The sequence below is a fragment of the Periplaneta americana genome, chromosome 16 (assembly GCF_040183065.1).
Source record: "Periplaneta americana isolate PAMFEO1 chromosome 16, P.americana_PAMFEO1_priV1, whole genome shotgun sequence".
In the NCBI taxonomy this organism is placed as follows: Eukaryota; Metazoa; Arthropoda; class Insecta; order Blattodea; family Blattidae; genus Periplaneta; species Periplaneta americana.
The window spans coordinates 110,900,251-110,920,094 of NC_091132.1; the positions used below are offsets into that span (position 1 = coordinate 110,900,251).

At 36.0% G+C, this 19,844-nt stretch overlaps 1 protein-coding gene across 8 annotated transcripts in view; it reads right to left on the reverse strand.

The window, feature by feature from the left end:
- Mmp1 (Matrix metalloproteinase 1) overlaps window positions 1-18,195 on the reverse strand; it is an 87,220-nt gene extending 69,025 nt beyond the window's left edge. For all 8 annotated transcript variants that reach the window (XM_069812751.1, XM_069812753.1, XM_069812754.1 and 5 more), the window contains exon 1: window positions 17,873-18,195. In XM_069812751.1, the coding sequence (XP_069668852.1) occupies window positions 17,873-17,995 (123 nt within the window). In that variant the 5' untranslated portion in view covers window positions 17,996-18,195. The remainder of the gene's footprint in view (window positions 1-17,872) is intronic.
- Window positions 18,196-19,844: the final 1,649 nt, after the last annotated feature.

A 19,844-nucleotide genomic window follows, 5' to 3' on the forward strand; every position in this document is an offset into this window, starting at 1 on the left:
ACAAGCAGTTAAAGATGTGTTCATTTAAGAGGAAAATTCTAAAAATACATCTGACCAAATGACAGAATTATTTTGTTATCGTTACCTTAAGATAGCTTTACATCATAAAACATCTTTCATCTGATCTGTGTAGGAATAATCTGTAATCTTACACCTTAATAGGTTGTAGGTCTAGGTCGAAAATAAGAGTATGTTACATAAAAACTTAATAAGAATTGCATTTGTAGTGCAGGATACAGAATGATTTCATCCAAATTGTTGAAAACCTCAAACTTTTATTTTAAAATTACTACGAAGTAATCAGTTAATGACATCTATTATTTAGTATGATAAAAGAGGTAACTTCACCCAGACAGTATAGTAGGCCTAGTAATGGTTTATATAGGCCTAACGATAATTTTAACGTTTCAACTGCAGAGGTTGTTTAGCTCAACATAGAACGCGAACGAGAAATAGCCACAAATTTTAACTGCAGTTCTCTATGAGGGACACGATCCTTTCACTTGCCGTAAATCTAATAAATGGGAGAGACAGTTTCATTTTCCTCTAGAGGAAAGCCATTTTAAAGATTTTATCGCCCTTCAAATTTCGCCTCTCGTCCGGGTTTGAACCCGTGAACCTCAGATCCAACAATGGGCTTGTTAAATTATTATTATTATTATTATTATTATTATTATTATTATTATTATTATTATTAGTGTTAATATTTTAAATTAATTAAACCTTATTTTATATTGAGCTCTGAAGAAAAAATAAGTCTCTACACCAGTTTATGTATAGTATGAATACGGTATAAGATTATGACAGACGACAGAAATGTCTACCTTTCGAGTAAATACTAAAAATTAATATTGTGATGCTATACGTCTTAGGACCAACCACAGTTCAGTTATTCAGCTGACGATGTCTCATCAGACAGCACTAGGACTCGACAGCTGCCTGATCCTATGAGATTTGCGAATGTGGAGAAGTTCAATCCGAACACTTCCGTATCTATAGCCATTTTCATTCCACTTATTACTTCATTGCCTCCGCTTCATCATCTTGTCTCTAAATAGTTTCTGTAATGTAAAGTGGACATGAAATGCTTTTCTATAAACAAATAATTTATCAATCGAGGCAAATAAACAACATGAATAAACCTGATGCTCTGCCAATACCGGGAAAACAATACAGCGTCATCCTTCAGACGCGAAGATATCGGTGGAATAATAGATGGACCGATGAAGCTTCGCAAGAAACCTGTTGTTGACTAACATGCCTGTTTTTTATCACATCTTGAACATTTATATCCGTTACTCATTTCCCAGCTATGGCTTAACCCTACCTGTTGGCCTCGATGAAAGTGACTTGTATCCTATTGCTATGACGAACTGTTTCATGAAACAGTGATTCAAGATATGATTCGTAGCAGAGATAGTCAAAGAAAAATTTGTTTAAGAATAATAATAAACTTGGAAATGACAGGTTACCAGCGTTTCTTAAACTATGGTCCGCGGACCACCTGTGGTCCTCGATGTCTGCCCTTGTGGTCCTTCAAAAAAGACAGAAGAAAAAATACAATTCAAACGAATTGCGTATCACACTATAGCTGAAAATCTCAGTTTGGAAATGACACATGGCAATCGCCTTTCACTTTTTTTTCCAGTTTTATGAAATTTATTACCCTACTCTTCTACCGAATTCCCAATCTACTCTCAGCAACAAAAGAGGGATTTAAAGCACTATGAACGTGATGTTTGTCGCCATATTTTCCCTGCACATTCCGCGTCTGTAACCCACCCAGGGACCACCCGAATTCATAACAGAGGACCAAAGTACCGAATATTTTCATGTATTTATGACTTTCTTAATAGTTTTGCTGACACCCAGTCTGCACATTGAAATGGTCACGTACTGTACGTCGTACACCAATAATAGAAAGTGCCATATTGCATATTTACTTCTTGAAAATGGACCAATAATAGAACGTGCCAAATTGCATATTTACTTGTTGAAAATGGACCAATAATAGAACGTGCCAAATTGCATATTTACTTGTTGAAAATGGACCAATAATAGAACGTGCCAAATTGCATATTTACTTGTTGAAAATGGACCAATAATAGAACGTGCCAAATTGCATATTTACTTGTTGAAAATGGGGCATGTTTCTGCATTAATTCTTTTTATTTCTGTTTTTCCAGATGACGATATAAGAAATTTTAGACTCTGCCTATTTTAAAATCCGAGCGAATCAGATCCAGAAATTCAAATTACAATACTTTTCTAATTATATTTTTTGTAGCCAATCATAAGTAACTTATAATAAATTCTGTGCATTGTTGATTCGTCGCTTGCCTGTTAGCAGTTATTTGTTTGAAATCTTTCTTATGCCATAGGTATACTGGTATTAAAATATATGCTACAAAAATGATAAATTTGCTTTCGAAGAGAACAAGAGTAAGGTGGTCCGTGGAAATGTTCCGACTTTAAAAAGTGGTCCCCACTTCAAAAAAGTTTGAGAAACGCTGGGTTATACTATCCGTTTGCCTAGTGATCTTGTGTAATCAGGGCTGAGTTTCGTGATTACGAGACTTAAAACTTGTAACTAATTTTATTGGTCCGATTGCCTCTGCTTCTTCCGTATGGTTTATTATTGTATGCAAAGTCAAACCTAGCAGAGGCTAAATTGTCCCAGAGGATGACGGGAGGTTAAGGCGGTAGGGATGTCAGTCCTACGTGCCCGCCGCCTGTACGTCCCTGGTACCCATTTCTGTTAAAGACTGCGTAAACCCCAGGGTCGTGGTGCGGCTGGAAGGATTAGAAATCATTAGATCAATGAAGAAAATCCATGACCGCACCAAGAATCGAGCCCGCAACCTTACGGCTTTGTAGCATTACGCCGCGACGCTACAGCGTCCCTTTATATATTATATACCATGTATCTTAAGCTATAACACATATCTTATCATATCATATATGATGTGTGTTATATTATATCACACTATATAATTATTATAATAATATAATAATCCGTGGCGTTACAGTCCGTGAAGGGTCCAGACCGACCACCCGGCTGCTGGCCTCACACCCACATGCCGAAGCAGAGGTGGACGATCATCCAAACAGGATGGAGGTATCGTGTGGTTAGCATGATAATCCTCCCAGCCGTTATAGCTGGCTTTCGCAACTGGATTTCGCTACCTATCGCAGCTTCCCAAGTGCATCACGATGCTGGGTGGGCACCGGTCCCATACACCGGCCGAAATTTCTTCCCCCACGAGGACTCGAACCAGCGTATCTCGTAACGCGAGTCCTAAGTAGGATGCCCAGACCACGACGCCACGGCGCGGGTCGCATTAATTATAATATATAATAATAGGCATACCGGTACCATATCACATCGTCAAACACATTAAATCAAAAGTATTGCCTCTGAGAAAAAGACGTTTTGAAAGCTCCTGACAAAACTGAATCCTCAAAATATTATGTGTATTTAGTCCTAAGTTTATACACATACTGGCTATTCCATATGAAATCGACCAGTAAAAAAACTCGCATTTTTTTGATATTCTAATTTTTTCCCTATTTATACAAGGTACTGAGGAGAGTGCATTTTCAAAAATATACTATCGAAAGTCAAACGGTTTTCGTATTATTTAGCGACAAATTTAGCGTATTTTATAAAAACAAGCCTCTTTCAGCGCCCAGAACTCTGGAACCGTTTACTGCAGAACATTGAACGAGAGCTCATTTTGAAGCTGACATTTGGTAGGTTATGTTAAGAATTAGTAATACTTATTTTTATTGTACACAGAGAGAAAGGTAATCTGATTTTACTTACTTTTAGGCTTTTTGCCCATGTGTAAAAATGTAAAAAAATATTGAGAAAAAAACCTTGCATTATTAAGAGGGATTCGGCATTGTTTGCTTAGTGGCTCGGCAATAAGTTTCGAGGGTATTAAATAGATTATTTTCACACGCCTAGACTTGAACGGCGCAGTACCGCAAGCACTGACCGAGAGCTGAAGATAAGCGAGCGTTGGGCGTCATTTTACTTCTGTGTTTATGAAAACTTGTGATAAAGCTAGTCCAGCTATGCGCTACTAAACGAAACATCACGTGTTTATGTCTCCTGACCTTGCTTGCGTAGGCTAGCTCCCGTCTCACAGTAAGCTGGTTAGTTCACGCGCCTACTATTTATTTTCTTTATTTGATATTTTAAATACTTTCTTATCAACGGTGCACCAGTAAAAACATGTGTTTATTTGCACTTTCAATACGGAATCTAACCATATATTTTAAAAATATTTTTTCGTGGGCAAAGGCGTGTTAATGAGGAAAAATCTAAATTTCTCCATTTCCATAAAAAGTAAGAAAAACTGTTTACATGTCAATATAAACTTTAATTTCTCAGCATCAAAATAAACCATGATTTTGATCACTGGGTGAAAGGGTTTCGGAGCCACAACAGTTTAAAGTTGCAAATTTTATGAAAATACGATAAATTTAAATATTTTAAATTCAAAACTATGAAGTTCTGATGCCTCAAACTTTGCACAAAGCATTGTATCACAGTTGTCAACGGACAGAAAAAGTTTCATTGTATTTAAAAATTGCAAGGTCAATTTTCTCTCTATTTCGGTCGATTTGAGATGGAATAGCCCGTACTTTATATACGCTTTTTTTGTCAGAAGTAATATTTTTTAATTGATGTGTTTCGCTTGTAAACCGACGATATATGCTATGAAATCAAGTCACTACATTATTATGCCGCTTCCTATAATAAAATGTCAAATCATACCACATCATAATACCCTATCTTACCATGTCATGATAAACGAATAGGTTTACATACATCTCACAGTCTCAGAACAGCCTCGGTGACTTGTAAGGACCCGCTAACCGTTTTGGAGCTTATTAATGAAGACCTGCCTTCTTCGCAGCTATGAACTAACTCGGGTCACGAACCTGGGCACCCTTTTTATGGAAGACAAAATATGTACTGTAGCCATTTTGGAAGTTGCGAGGAGATACAAATCACTGTCGTCTTTAAGTCCGTATCTAGACGTGAGATAACAAAACCTTTCCACTATTGCACTGGTAGTTGTGTCAAATTCTGGAAGTCACTGAACGGAAGGTTGCTGAAATTTTTGCAAACTCTGTCACCGTCGGTGTGTGCTGCACAGAATTCTGCTTGGCATCTGGTCGTACCTAAAAGTATCTGGGAAGAATATGACTCCCACAAAGACGCATCCGACATGAAACAGATTACAGAGGGTGGCATGATTAATCGCCCACTGTTAAGTGACGCGTCACTTTGCGAGGAAAGAAAAAACGGCGTCTAAACTGGAAGCCTATAAGCCTCGGCTTGGGCTGTTCTCAGCAAAACTAGTCTATGAAAATATTGTCGATTTCTCTTTCATCATCATCATCATCATCATCATCATCATCATCATCATACAACACTGTAGCCTAGACTTCCAGAGGAAAGACAAGAACACACTGTAAAGGCCCATTCACAATGAAAATTAAACATAACCGTAACATAAACACAGAAGTTTGCGCCCAGGCTATCAAATGGGATCATTCACAATCATTCACATTAGCATTGGCATAAACATTACCGTAAGACGTTAACATGGAAGTTTGCAAACTCCAAACTTTCATGCTTATGCTTACGTGATTTGCAAACAGAACACAATCGTTGAGCGCTGAAGTATACGACAGAATATGAGGAAATGGCGTCGTTGTTATGTTTCCATGGTTACCAAGTATGTTTGCTGTTATGTTTATGTTCCCATCGTGAGTGATGGTATGACTTCTTGATTTTACTGTAACGTTAAGTTAACGCTTACGTTATGTTTAATTTTCATTGTGAATGAGCCTTAAGAAGTAGAAATTAAATAAAAAAGCGGCGAGTAGGCAGGCCTACGCAATCTTAGATCAGACGAGATGTTGGGACATTTTTGAAACGTTGAAGAAAGAACCAGTCATTTTATTAAGTCGAAAAAATGCCTAAAATAATTTATTGGACATTTTCAGGACGAGTAGAAACGAACTTCCGAGGATAACAATAGATTACAAAGCAATTTTTATAGACGAAAAAGAATGCCGTTTTAATACACGATTGAGTAAGACTAAAACAGACCTAATTCTCGGTTTATAATGACGAATAAATATTTATAAACAAAAAACTACAGATACGATTTCATTTTCTTTGTTAAAAGTGGTCTTTCCGCGTTTTCGGATGGATTTCTGGAGTTCCGCTAGTCAGTAGATATGAAACACACAGATTCTGTTATCAGGCATCCTCTCTGTATGATGTAATTCTTCTCTATACATATTTTTAAATGTTGTTTCTATATTATTTTCGGGACGCGCAGTTAAGGTGTTGATCGCTGGAAGATCGCGGATTCGATTTCGGATGGGATCATGGATTTCTTTTCCAGTGTTACAATCTTCACTATGGCCAATCAGCCTCAATAACAGAAATGCTACTAATGCCGATTTCCTGCAAATGCGGGAGTTGAACATCCCGGTATTCCATGTGCCGCCACGACTTGTAATAGTTTTAATGTTATTTTCATTCCACTCTCTGCCACTATCTCACTATATCTTCATAAACCAATGTAACGCTACCGCACAAATTTACATTCATCATCATCATTATCCTTCGCGAATTAGGCCTCTGTAGACCTGTTTCGGCACCATCTAGCAGTCTTCTAAAAGGTGTTCCTGGTCGACGATGTCCTCTAGGTTTATACTGCATCATAATTTTTTAGATTCTTGAATTTTCCATTCTTCTTACATGATCTAGCCAATTTAATTTGTATCTGATGATTTTTTTTCATCTACTGACTCTACTTCTAATTGTTCTAAAATTTCTTCATTCCTTTTTCGGTCTAAAAGAGTATATCCTGCTGTCGTCCTGAAAAATTTCATTTACGTTGCTTTGATTCTGTTCATGTTTTTTTTTTTTTTTTTTTTTTTAATGTCCAAATCTCGCTTCCGTATAAAAGGGAGGGTAATGCTAGTGTATTATATATTTCTATTCTTGTAGATTTTTGTACTAATTTAGCATTTAATTTATTGTTTATTATTCCTAGAATTTGTGTAAATTCGGTAATTTTCTTGTTCACATCTTTTTCATTTTGATAAGATATTTGACAAACCAATAATTCAAATTTTGTACTTGTTCGAGGCAATGGTTATTGTGTATTATCTTACTTCTGACTGGGTCTTGTCCTAAAAATGCCATTACTTTTAATTTTTGTGCTGAAGTTTCCATCCCAAAATCTTTCAATACTTTATTTAACGTATATAATCCTCTTTGTAAATTATCCTCTGAATTGGAAATTATGACTTGATCATCGGCATAGAGTAAGGTATTTAATGTTAGAGCAATGGTTATTTTAAATCCACATTTCTGTGATATTAATAGGCCTACCAAGGGAATGCAAGACAGTTAAAATGGTGTCAACGCCTGGATTCGTGTAAGAATGTAAAAATTAATACAAATAAGAATAAACAAATAAAATACGGAAGATATTGTGGAAAAGAAAAACAATTTCAAACAAGAAGATGAAAAAAATGGCTGGGAAATTGAAGTTCTCTCGGTTTTCTGAAATGCCAGTCAGTTTCTGAATTTCGCAAATAGCCGCTCATCGTAATTTTGATGATGAATCACCGAATGACAAAGGATGTAGTGACTGTTAGTGGTCATACTCGTGTCCATCAAATGGTGATAGTTCGGCCCTGTTCCAAGAAATCATTCTGTCGCGATGTAAGCAATTATGAATTACGTGTAAATGGTATTGTGAAATGAATAATAGCTAACGACGTAACTTTTCCCGTTCCATTAAATTCCATGTGTAATTTAGAACTCTAAACGAAAACTTAAATGATCAGTACGGATTTTTCACGGAATTTTTATTAGCAAAATAGGACAATTACATAGTTAACGCTTCTTTTAAAATACTGTCTCATGACATAGTACATTGGTGAATACTGAAGTAACTCGGATAATTTGTTCATAGAATTGTGCGTCGATCATCTAGCTGGTAGAAATTTATTGAAAATGAAAAGAAAAACAGTATGTAAATAATCCAGAAGAAACCTTGACCTTGCTCTTTACACCTGCCTGTACGGATTTTTTTATTTCAATTTTTGTTTCCGCATATATGTTTTTGTTTTAAGTGTGCACTGTCGTATATATTTATCTTCAATTTTGCAGACATCGAAACACTGCAATTTTATTCGCTTAAGTTATAATAGCATATAATTCCGTCGCACCCATGAATTTTGTGGTTAAGACGTCATCAGAATAATGAGGAAAGGAAAATGATCGAGCTATTTCGCCGAACGGCGTTGGTGACGTGATGTAGCATGATACAATCTCTGATCACAGTTCGAGACTCAGAATGCTGGAAATAAAGGCTTGCGCGATATTCTGTTCCGTCATCAAACCCTCAACCTTGATGCCTACAGAGACAGAAAATTCTTTAATGGCCGATAGAGTTTCGAAACAATTTATGTTATTTCACCATAGACCTTCAAATTGTACTTGTATTAAAATTTACCTTGGAATTAAGAACCTACAGAGTAGTGGTGTAATGATCATTTTAGAGGATTCAGAATTGAGTTAAAATTAGAAATAGTTATCATAAAAATGAAACAAGAATTCACATTGTAAAACTTTGAATTCAACAATAAAAATTTATGGAACAGTATATTTAGTACAGATACAAAACAATTCATAGTTAAACGGTGCGGTTTTCCTCAGAAAGAGAATCTTTTTAATATGAGAATAATGGCATTTGTTCTTTACACATTTTAAGCCGTACAGGTTATTGATGTACGAAGATAAAGAATGGCAAGGACGAGGAAATTCGACAACACTTCCTCTACAGTTTGACTCTCCAGTAGTCGCGCGGCATACATTTGTAATCCAGTGCTGTTTATCGTCCCATCGTATGTCCGCTTTCAATGCTGACAGCGTGAAATTTTCAGTACTTTCATGTTACAGTTTAGCCTTGATAGCTGGAGTGCTTCTATGTAATTGTCCCTTTTTTCTTTGTAGCAATATATATATATATATGTTATGTTAGGTTAGATTAGGAATATTAAATCCAGACGTTTGAGATGGGCAGGGCATGTAGCATGTATGGGCGAATTCAGAAAGGCATATAGAGTGTTAGTTGGGAGGCCGGACGGAATAAAATCTTTGGGGAGACCGAGACGTAGATGGGAGGATTTGAGGGAGGTGGGATATGATGATAGAGACTGGATTAATCTTGCTCAGGATAGGGACCAATGGCGGGCTTATGTGAGGGCGGCAATGAACCTCCGGGTTCCTTAAAATCCAGTAAGTAAGTAAGTAAGTAAGTAAGTAAGCAATATATATGTTTGAGAGTGAATGACACTAAGGCTAGTGTTTCTAAGAGAGGAGAACACGAGCATTTTTCCCATTTCCTTATTTGCAATTTGATTTCTTCCTAAAAACCGTACATAAGTCACTTTTACACGTATTTTCTATAGTTGCAGTGGTTATTTTATCCTGAAATATAAATGATTACGTGGATATACTTGATAATACAGAACAATGACTTCTTCTCATATGAAACAGACATGTACTTGAATCCAAGAGTGACTTAAATTTTAGGAGTAGAAGATAATAACTCTAGAGTTTAATTTATAATAACTAACATTCAAGTCCGTATAATAATAACAGTAGAATTTTTAATTACATTCTTTGCATCATAATACCACTGATAATATTATATTGACATCACTGATTTTTATTTTACTAGGTTATTTTACGACGCTTTATCAACAGCTTAGGTTATTTAGCGTCTGAACGAGATGAAGGTGATAATGTCGGTGAAATGAGTCCGGGGTCCACCACCGAAAGTTGAGGGAAAACCCCGGAAAAAACCTCAACCAGGTAACTTGCCCCGACCGGGAATCGAACCCGGGGCCACCTGGTTTCGCGGCCAGACGTGCTACCGTTACTTCACAGGTGTGGACGACATCACTGATTTAAATATTAAATTTCAAATAGAGTTACACTGTTATATCAGAAATAGTTTAATATAATCAGTAAAGTAATGTTACTATTATGTAATATGCTGTAAAACTATATCCATACGTGTGAAAGAATTTATTATTTTTTTTAAAAGATATGGATTACAAATGTCATCCGCGCGGGTACTGGTGTAGATGGATTTCTAACCCCTGTCGCAGTTTATTCTAAGCACATATTTGGAGTTTCTTTTCGGCCTATTAAATAGCACTAGGCGAATAAAAAATACTAGGTATCCACCGAAAACAACACAGACTATGTGCTTTCAAATTTACACAAACATCCATGCCGTAATTGGGATTCAAACTCACACGCCTTAACAGTTGCGTACACTGCAGTCGGTCATATTGGTATAGTCGTTAATTTATGATTTGAAATTAATGTGGAAAAAAACAAGTTTGTTAAGCTTCTGACTGTATTGTATTTTAAATATGTGTAAAGTCAAAGTTATATAATGCATCACAGTGCGGAACTAATTGTTTTCAAAGAACTCTTTCCGAGCAAGCGCACCGTGTCGAATCACTGAAATATCAGAGTTCATGTTCTGAACTTCCGAACTTTTGTCCAAGAATTTACATAATAAAATGTCCGTTCTGACCAATTGATTTAATGACATAAAATAAACACTAATTTCGTAATTGATATAATTAATATTTCATTAAGTACGATGCTGTTTAAGTCTGTTTTCATCGGAAAACTTCCGGCTGATATTTGACTTCAGACGGAAAAATAATTTTAATCCGCAAGTATTCGTGTTATAAACATAGGCCTGCACTTTTGGCCAAATGGCTAAAGCGCATTGGTTTGCCATTCCGGAAACAAGCTTCAAATCCAGGTGAACATAATATGAGCCGAATGTTTAATCATTTTATAATGTAAAATTAGCTCAAGCTTTAACGTTCATATCTATAAATCAACGGACCTGGGTTCGATTTCTGTTAGGGAAGTTCAGATTCTTCTTTCTCGTAAGAACTGCAGTTTTAAGCTATCGGCCGATCTTGTGCTGACTACCTCACACTAAATTCGGTTTATTATGTTTTTGTAGTTATTATTTCAACCCTATTTTTTATTTATATTTACTCCTTCAAAATCATCATACACGATATTTCTTTTGTAATGCATGTTATGAGATGGGGCAGCGTGTATATAGCCTACATCATGTCAAGGGAACATTCATTGCTATCTTTTTTTGAATGTCAACAGATTTCACACTCACTGGATGTCTTTGGAACTTAAACCAATATTATTATTATTATTATTATTATTATTATTATTATTATTATTATTATTACATGTAGCAGGTTATACAAAATTAAATTATAAGAAAAACGTATCAGAGAAGAACTAAATGTAATATTTAATTTGTTACACAAACAACTGAATACCACATACAGGCCTACATAAGTAGAATTGAACATACTACAATAATTCCGCGTATAAGACTTGCTGGATGATGAAGATGACGATGATAATGATGATGACTTTCTTTATTTTATTGGGTTATTTTACGACGCTTTATCAACATCTAGGTTATTTAGCGTCTGAATGAAATGGTGATAATGCCGGTGAAATGAGTCAGGGGTCCAGCACCGAAATTTACCCAGCATTTGCTCATATTGGGTTGAGGGGAAAACCCCGGAAAAAACCTCAACCAGCAGAGTGCTGCATTGGAGTTAAATCGCTCGCTTGAACTCGGTCGAGTGTCGCACCCTCGAGTGAGATACGATCGGTCGTGATACGCTCGTAATAAATAGAAGCACAGTACAAGGTCATCTCACCGACATGTCGTATCTTGTATGGAAGGCGACAGATAAGATACACATATGTTTTGCTCACACGGTAAAAATAAGGCTTTATTTTCTGCGTTTATGGAACGTACCAAAACAGGAACATGAAGTTATAAATAAAATAGTATGAAAAACTTCGATATACAGTTATTATTGCTAATTAATAATTATTCAATATTTGATTTACCACATATATAATATGATAGGTCCATACATAGTGTTCCGCCTATATACTGCGTCAATGTAGAAACGTTTTCCAAAATATTATTGATATAGCAGTAGATTAATAACAATATTAGCACAGAGATAACGTCACAGAAAATATAATAAAACGAATAATCATGCTGCACAACTGTTACAGACGCAAATTACTAATTATTAGAGATTATTATTATTATTATTATTATTATTATTATTATTATTATTATTACTACTACTACTACTACTACTACTACTACTACTACTAGAAAACTTGATACAGTTCTTGAATTATCGTGATTGTGTTCTCCGTTTATAATAATTACATTTACATCCAATAACATCTATCAGATGTGGCAAAAACAAAATCACTCCTGTGTGGGAAAAAAAAAAAACATTTATATTACATTTTAAAGCAAGTTTTGTAGTTGTACTATGGAGAGGTGAGTTAAAAACACTGCAAAGTTTTGAAATGATAAACAATTTACGATGTTACTACGCAGTTCATCACTGTAACAAGATCGAATGTCTAACGCTCGACTTATACCGTTCGAGGATTTATCGCTCGTGACAATTTTACCCATCATCCATGTGCACTACCTATCGGATTATTCTATGAACTACTTGGCGCTCGAACGAAAACGTCCGATGCAGACCTCTGTCAACCAGATAACTTACCCCAACCGGGATTCGAACCCGGGCCACCTGGTTTCGCGGCCAGACGCGCTGATCGTTACTCCACAGGTGTGGACATGATGATGATGGTGGTGATGATGATATAAGAAGGTCATTAATTATCTATGGTACTACTGTATGTAATATTTAGGAGATTTGCGATGATTGTCTCTGATTGTGTCATCCATGCCCGGTTATATCATGTACTTCGTCTAGTGTTTGCCCTTTGTTGTCTGAAATAATGATCTCGGATCTTGTTGGCCATGACTATAGAGTTCACTAATTGTAACTATTTAATGTTGAACCTCACATAAGTGTGGATCCAACGTTCCAAATATTGAAAGCTGATGATGATGATGATGATGATGATGATGATGATGATGATTGGTGGTGGTGGTGGTAAAATTTCTCATAATACGTATCTTACTGTAACAATCGCGTCATAAATCAACTCTGTTAAAATCATTATTGTTGTTGCTAATGGAAAGTGTGAAGTAACAAAGAAAATCATAAACAAAATTGTACAAAGAAAGAAGCGCGCGCTCGTTTGAGTTTGTGTAATTTGCAGTAATGATGACGCTCAATGTGAGCGTCAATTACTGGACGGAAGTGCGTGGAGCTCTCGACTAGAGACGTAATCTTGCGCCACAAAATCCGGCGAATGTTTCACAGAAAACTTAACCGCATTGTTCCAATCAGTTAGATAAAAAGCTGATATGATAACGCTGGCCTGATAACTACGCAATTCACTCAACCAGGCGACAAACGTAGGCATTCGGCGTGATATTTCAAACCGCCATCCATGATAACGTGACAAGACACAATGGGAGTCCGGGGCATCAGCGAGTAATGCTATTGTTTGTTGTTGATTTTATACAAATTAATGCTTGGGATCAAATCTACAGTAGCCCATCATTGAGAGAAAGGCTTTTCAACCTCGAAGGCAGAGGCTCGAACCTTGACGAAAACAAAATTTTTGGAAAAATAAAAGTTTGTGTAGATTTGTTTTGAAGTAGCTATTTCCGCTTTTTCTTTTCCTGAAGACACCATTAACTATCACTGGTGCAGAAAAACAGTCACAGGAGACAGTCAATGATATCACAAGAGACATGAGTCATTTTCTGGTATGACTGGAAATATGTTGTATTAACAAACGATAGATGACTAAATTTTTAGACTCACTGTGTAGCCTACGTGACTGGGTGTAACCAATCTTCCTTCCGTTCGTAAAATGTTGGCTCACTCAATGGATGTGAAATGGTATGAGACCTAGGGGCCAATTCGGTCATTCTGAACATCAAGAGGCGTAGTTTCAATTTTATCGAATAATGCATTTCCTGTTGTGTACGTGAAAATTTTAATAACAAGGAAAATTATTTACGAGATTCAAAATCTGACCTTCATTTGTGCGTCAATGTAAATATAATGTAAATCAAATTTAATTTAATCAGTGTTTCATCAATAGGCTATATTCATTCTCATTTAACCCGTTTCATTGTACTATTCATTTATGAAAGTTGCAATTATTATTATTATTATTATTATTATTATTATTATTATTATTATTAGCATCATTAATCAATAGTAATCTATTCTGATTCGAAGCAATTAAAATTAAGTCTTTTCACGTTGTCATTTAACCTACCCCCCCCCCTCTCTCTCTACATACTATACATATATCTGTCTTTCCTTTAAAGTATCACTTGCAATAACAAACATATTTTCTGAGGGAGTTTGGCTCAATTTTTTATACACGATAAAAATCAATGGATTTCATGATTTTTAAAATTTGATTATCAACAGTAATCTCACTAGAGGTTTTGATTTATCTAGAGAAAATCAAAACTCGAGTGGGGTTTAATTGACTATTACGCGACTAGAAGAAAGTATATAAATATTATAAGTAACAAAATACTCCAATACAATAAAATATTAATTGGCTTACTAAAATACAACTGTCTTCAAATGTATTATTGTACCATCTCAACATTACGCTAGATGGCAGTAGTGTTTTATGATTATGTTTTCTTGTTATCAGTTGTGCCAACTATGGAATCTTCATTGAACTCTGTGGACGGTTACTAGTCAAGAAGGCTTTGTTGATTCAGTTTCATTTTTATTAAAACATTTGAATTCCACTTCAATCATCCGGATACCAATAATCAACGTCACATGACAGATGATTTTCAATAAATCTTAATATTAAACAATCTCTGATACGTGACTATCCATAATATCATATAGCTGAAGCTATAACAAACATAACCTAAATAATATATAAACAAGTGTTATAAAAGTTTTAATTAGGGATGATGAAATAAACAAGAAACGTTTTAATTAACGATGATGAAATAACAAATAAACATGAATAATTTTAAAAGAAACAATTATTGAAAGTACAGTTTTCAAATTTGAATGTTTTAATGGTTGGTGGTTCAGTTGATGTTATATTGGACGTGTGCGTAAAAGAAGTGAACTCGTTGATGTACATGGTGTATCCCTCAACTTATTCAGGAATTCCGAATGGTGCTCTTCTTTATTAATTCTTGTTCTTGAATGCCAATGCGATTTATATTTGAAAGTGCTGTGCATCGACTGGAGTGGTTTGTAATTTTCTGTTTTTTGACGTCCAGAACAGTGCAGTTTGAAATGTTGGCAAACAAAGAAACAAATGCTAGGGTAGTGATAAAAATAAACAAATGCTAGGGACGCGATAAAATTAAACAAATGCTAGGGACGCGATAAAATTGTGCGATAAGCAGCCATGATTGGTTGAAAGACGTCCTTTCGTACCGTTTTATTGGTCAAAAATAGTATGACGTAGTAGAAGTGTAATTGTCAAGTTAAAACTCTTATTGTTTTAAAATATCCAGTTAATTTATAACCCCAGAATCTTCTTACGTACTTCATTTAAGTTGCTTATATTTGATCCTTTTCTTTGTAAATGTATGCAAAATAATTCTGATAAGACACTTCGTGAGTAAGGTCCAAAGCAATTAAAACGAGAGTTCGAAACTTCCATTTTACACAACATTATGTAAAAATTTGGAAGGTGTTTATATTTTAGAATTGTAATTCGGTTTAGGTTAACGACTTAGGTCCTTTCAGCGCCAAAGTACGGACCAAGCTGTCAAAACATTAACACATGTTTCCTTGTTACTATATACACAAACAAGACACAAGCTTGTAATGTAGTCTTTAATTTGTGATCTTGGCTTGTAAACCATTTGAAGTAGCTTTCACTATCATCGTTACTGTGACAAGCAAGCCCTCAAAGAACTGCAAAAACTAAACAAACAATTAATTGGCTATGCCATCAACTTTACGAGAATATTAAAAGATCAGAGGAAACCTACCCACATGAAACAAAAACAAAGTGATGTACAGTAATTTGAAGTAAAGGATGTAAGTGTTATATCTGAACAAGAAAAATCGTAATTGTCTGCAAAACTCTCTCAAGAGCACATATATTTTAATAATTGAAATTATACATCTATATTCTTGTTACTTAATTCATAATTACTGTATATGTACTACCAAGTTAAAACTATGGTTATGAATTATCTATAAATCATGATTTCATCGGTCTGTTAGCAAATTCTTAAGAGCCGAACCTAGTGCACTTAAATGTTTACTCACTTTACGTCTTTGTTTATGAAACCGTACGACTCACGCGTTTCCTCTGAATCGTTTCTCCAGTTCTGTGACTCACGCGGAAGTCCTTCGTAAAGTGATTATTCAAAGATATTGAGTGACTCGGTCCAGGGAGTAGTATAGTTTTTGCGTTAGTGAGGAAAAAACCAAATATTTACTCAAATTTGTTAATTTTCTTCGTAAAGTAACTATTAAAGTGCTCTTGCATGTATTTTGTATTTTAGACTTTATCAAGAAGTGAAGAGTAACTTATCCTAAGGGTTAGAGTGCAACCCAAAGCTACTACAACATATTATGCCACTAATTCTTGACATTTGAAATACGACAAATTTTTAACACGTCTTGTTATATAAATTAAAATTAGGAACTTATGTTACCCATACACGTAATAGTTGTTTCACGTATCAGCTGCTCGTAGGATAACTTTCAAATAATTAATTTATTAAATTTAAACATATATAATTGTACTGCAATTTCTGTATTTGTAAATTTAATTTATGTATTACTTGGTAATTTTTATTTGACGATTCTTTTAAACTAGAGAGATTATTGACAATAGGTGAGACAATGATGTGAATAAAATAGTACGATTGAAAAAAATTGCAGAGTCGAAACACTCGGAGGAAACCTATTCTGCAACCCAAAGTGGCGGGAATTGAACTCCGGTCTCCAATTAGATCACCCAAGGTGCTGAGTTACGGTTGGGTCTTTCTTTTAAGTTTATTTCAGTGTTTTTCAAACTTTTGGTGTACAAAATACTCCCATTTTGCACTTTTTTTCTACATTTATACATTTAGAGCATACTAAATTTTGTAGAACAAATACGCGCTCGTATATGAAGAGTCCACTGCAACAATGATGGATGTCATTTGGAATACATTTTGCAGGAGAAGCAATTGAAAGTTTGTAATGCTTAGCGCACAAAGCTTAACTGTGATTTTCCGATCATTACTGGACAATGACTATCAGTGTTAATGCCATATAACTCTCTATGTATATTCTATATGTCTTAAGCTATGCATTGACAGTCTTGGTTCATTTTCGACAAGAAAGTGACATCCATCATTCTTGCAGTGGACTCTTCATATATTTTGACATGTTTTAATTTTAACCAGTTTATGTTGCAAAATATGCGAATAAAATATAAAATAAAGAATTAATGTAATTTAAATTTTGCTTTGATAAAAGAGAAAGCTAAACTAGCGCTGAGGTAGTTCCCTTCGTACTCCACTTATACACCTTGCATATGCGAATCTGTTAGGTTTGGTTAGTTTAGACTTTTGTTATGCCTTGCATATACGATCAACTACATCTCCACAAAAAAATCCCTTATAAATTCAACGATTTTCACTTCCAAAATCACCCCCAACTACCTCAACGCTAGTTTTATCTGATTATTTACGAATTCAAGATCAACAGAAGATGATGATTAAACATTCGTGACGAGAAATTGCAGTACTTCTAACACTTTTGTGTAGATACTTTTTCTTACCATTGCCTGTGTATCAGATTGGACAGGAGCGCCGTACGACGTCGCGACGCATGCGCTGATGATGAGCAGCGTCGTCCTGATCAGGAGAAAGAGCATCGAGTTGTCAGATCGGAGTAATCGCATGACTCACTCCAGAATTCCAAAACACAGATGAAGAAGCAAAAGTCTCCGCGCGTGCACTACTCAGCGGTCCCACGAAAGACAACGAGAATGTCCCCTCAACACAACGGAACTCTCCTGTCTTATCCAGTCACGAGGGATAGAAATGAGCTACCGCCGCACCGCGTCCTCGTGGGGCCACTGTTCACTGAGTGTTGCTGGCAGCGGTGGCCACAGCTTTATACTCTCCTCTGATATGCAGCAGAGTGGGGAATCCACGCGTAGCGCGGGCGGAGAGGAGCGAGGGAAATCCGTGAGCAAGGCGGGCAATGGTTCTTGAGAAATGCATCCAGAAGTCTTCCCTTCGAGCACCTTGCATGCCGCGTCCGTCCTCAAGCGCTAGTGCGCAGGTTCTCCATTCAGCGGCCCGGGTTCGATCTCCGAACAGATCGTGCTGGAACTTGTGGTGAACAAAGCAGAGGGCTTTCCTCGAGGCACTCCTATTTCCTCCTTCACTTCATCTTCCCCTCATTTCATCTTTAATCTGCAATGATTAAGAATGAGCTATGGTGGAGTCTAGTGGATAGTGCGGGTTTTCGACTCTGACAGCGTAGGGCGGCTCCCACCCTTGTGTGAAAGGTACGTTTTCCTCGGTGCGACTATTGCGATGATCGTTCAACGATTATTATTGAACAATGAAACGTTGAACGATAATCGTTGGTTACCATTTTGCTCGGAGCGTCTACGATTTGTTGATTTTTTCACTAGTCGCGTGTTTTCATTCGCAATCACATCTATCTAGACCAGCCGTGGCGAAAATGTGAAAATGAATAAGAAAGCATAGGACACATTATCACAACCTAAAATTAACTGTCTTCAGAATGTCTCTGCGACAGAGTTTCAAAATAAGGAATTATGTCACTTACTGCCAGTCGTAGTTGACCACGAAGGTATTCGTCTGTCAGTCGTGATCTAAATTTGGTTTTTACTGTTTTCATTGTTGAAAATAATTTTTCACAAACGTAAGTTATAGCGAACATGGCTTCAACAGAGCAAGCGAATGAACGAAGATTCGGATATTTATTTATTTTTTTTGGCAAAGATTTGAAAAGTTCAACATTTTTCAAGGTCTTACATATAACTTTCATTTAACATCACGTTGTAAATCTGTGAGTTTAAATTGAAGATCTAACCATATTATTCGTACATCTGCTGAAAAGGATCGACGTACAGTGGTGATAATAATACTCACTTACTTACTTACTTACTTACTTACTTACTTACTTACTGGCTTTTAAGGAACCCCCCGCCATTGGTCCCTATCCTGAGCAAAATTAATCCATTCTCTATCATCATATCCCACCTCCCTCAAATCAATTTTAATATTATCTTCCCATCTACGTCTCGGCCTCCCTAAAGGTCTTTTTCTCTCCGGCCTCCCAACTAACACTCTATATGCATTTCTGGATTCGCCCATACGTGCTACATGCCCTGTCCATCTCAAACGTCTGGATTTAATGTTCCTAATTATGCCAGGTGAAGAATACAATGCGTGCAGTTCTGTGTTGTGTAACTTTCTCCATTCTCCTGTAACTTCATCCCTCTTAGCCCCAAATATTTTCCTAAGCACCTTATTCTCAAACACCCTTAAGCTATATTCCTCTCTCAAAGTGAGAGTCCAAGTTTCACAGCCAACCGGTAATAGAACTGTTTTATAAATTCTAACTTTCAGATTTTCGACAGCAGACTGGATGATAAAAGTTTCTCAACCGAATAATAACAGGCATTTCCCATATTTATTCTGTGTTTAATTTCCTCCCGAGTATCATTTATATTTGTTACTGTTGCTCCAAGATATTTGAACTTCTCCACC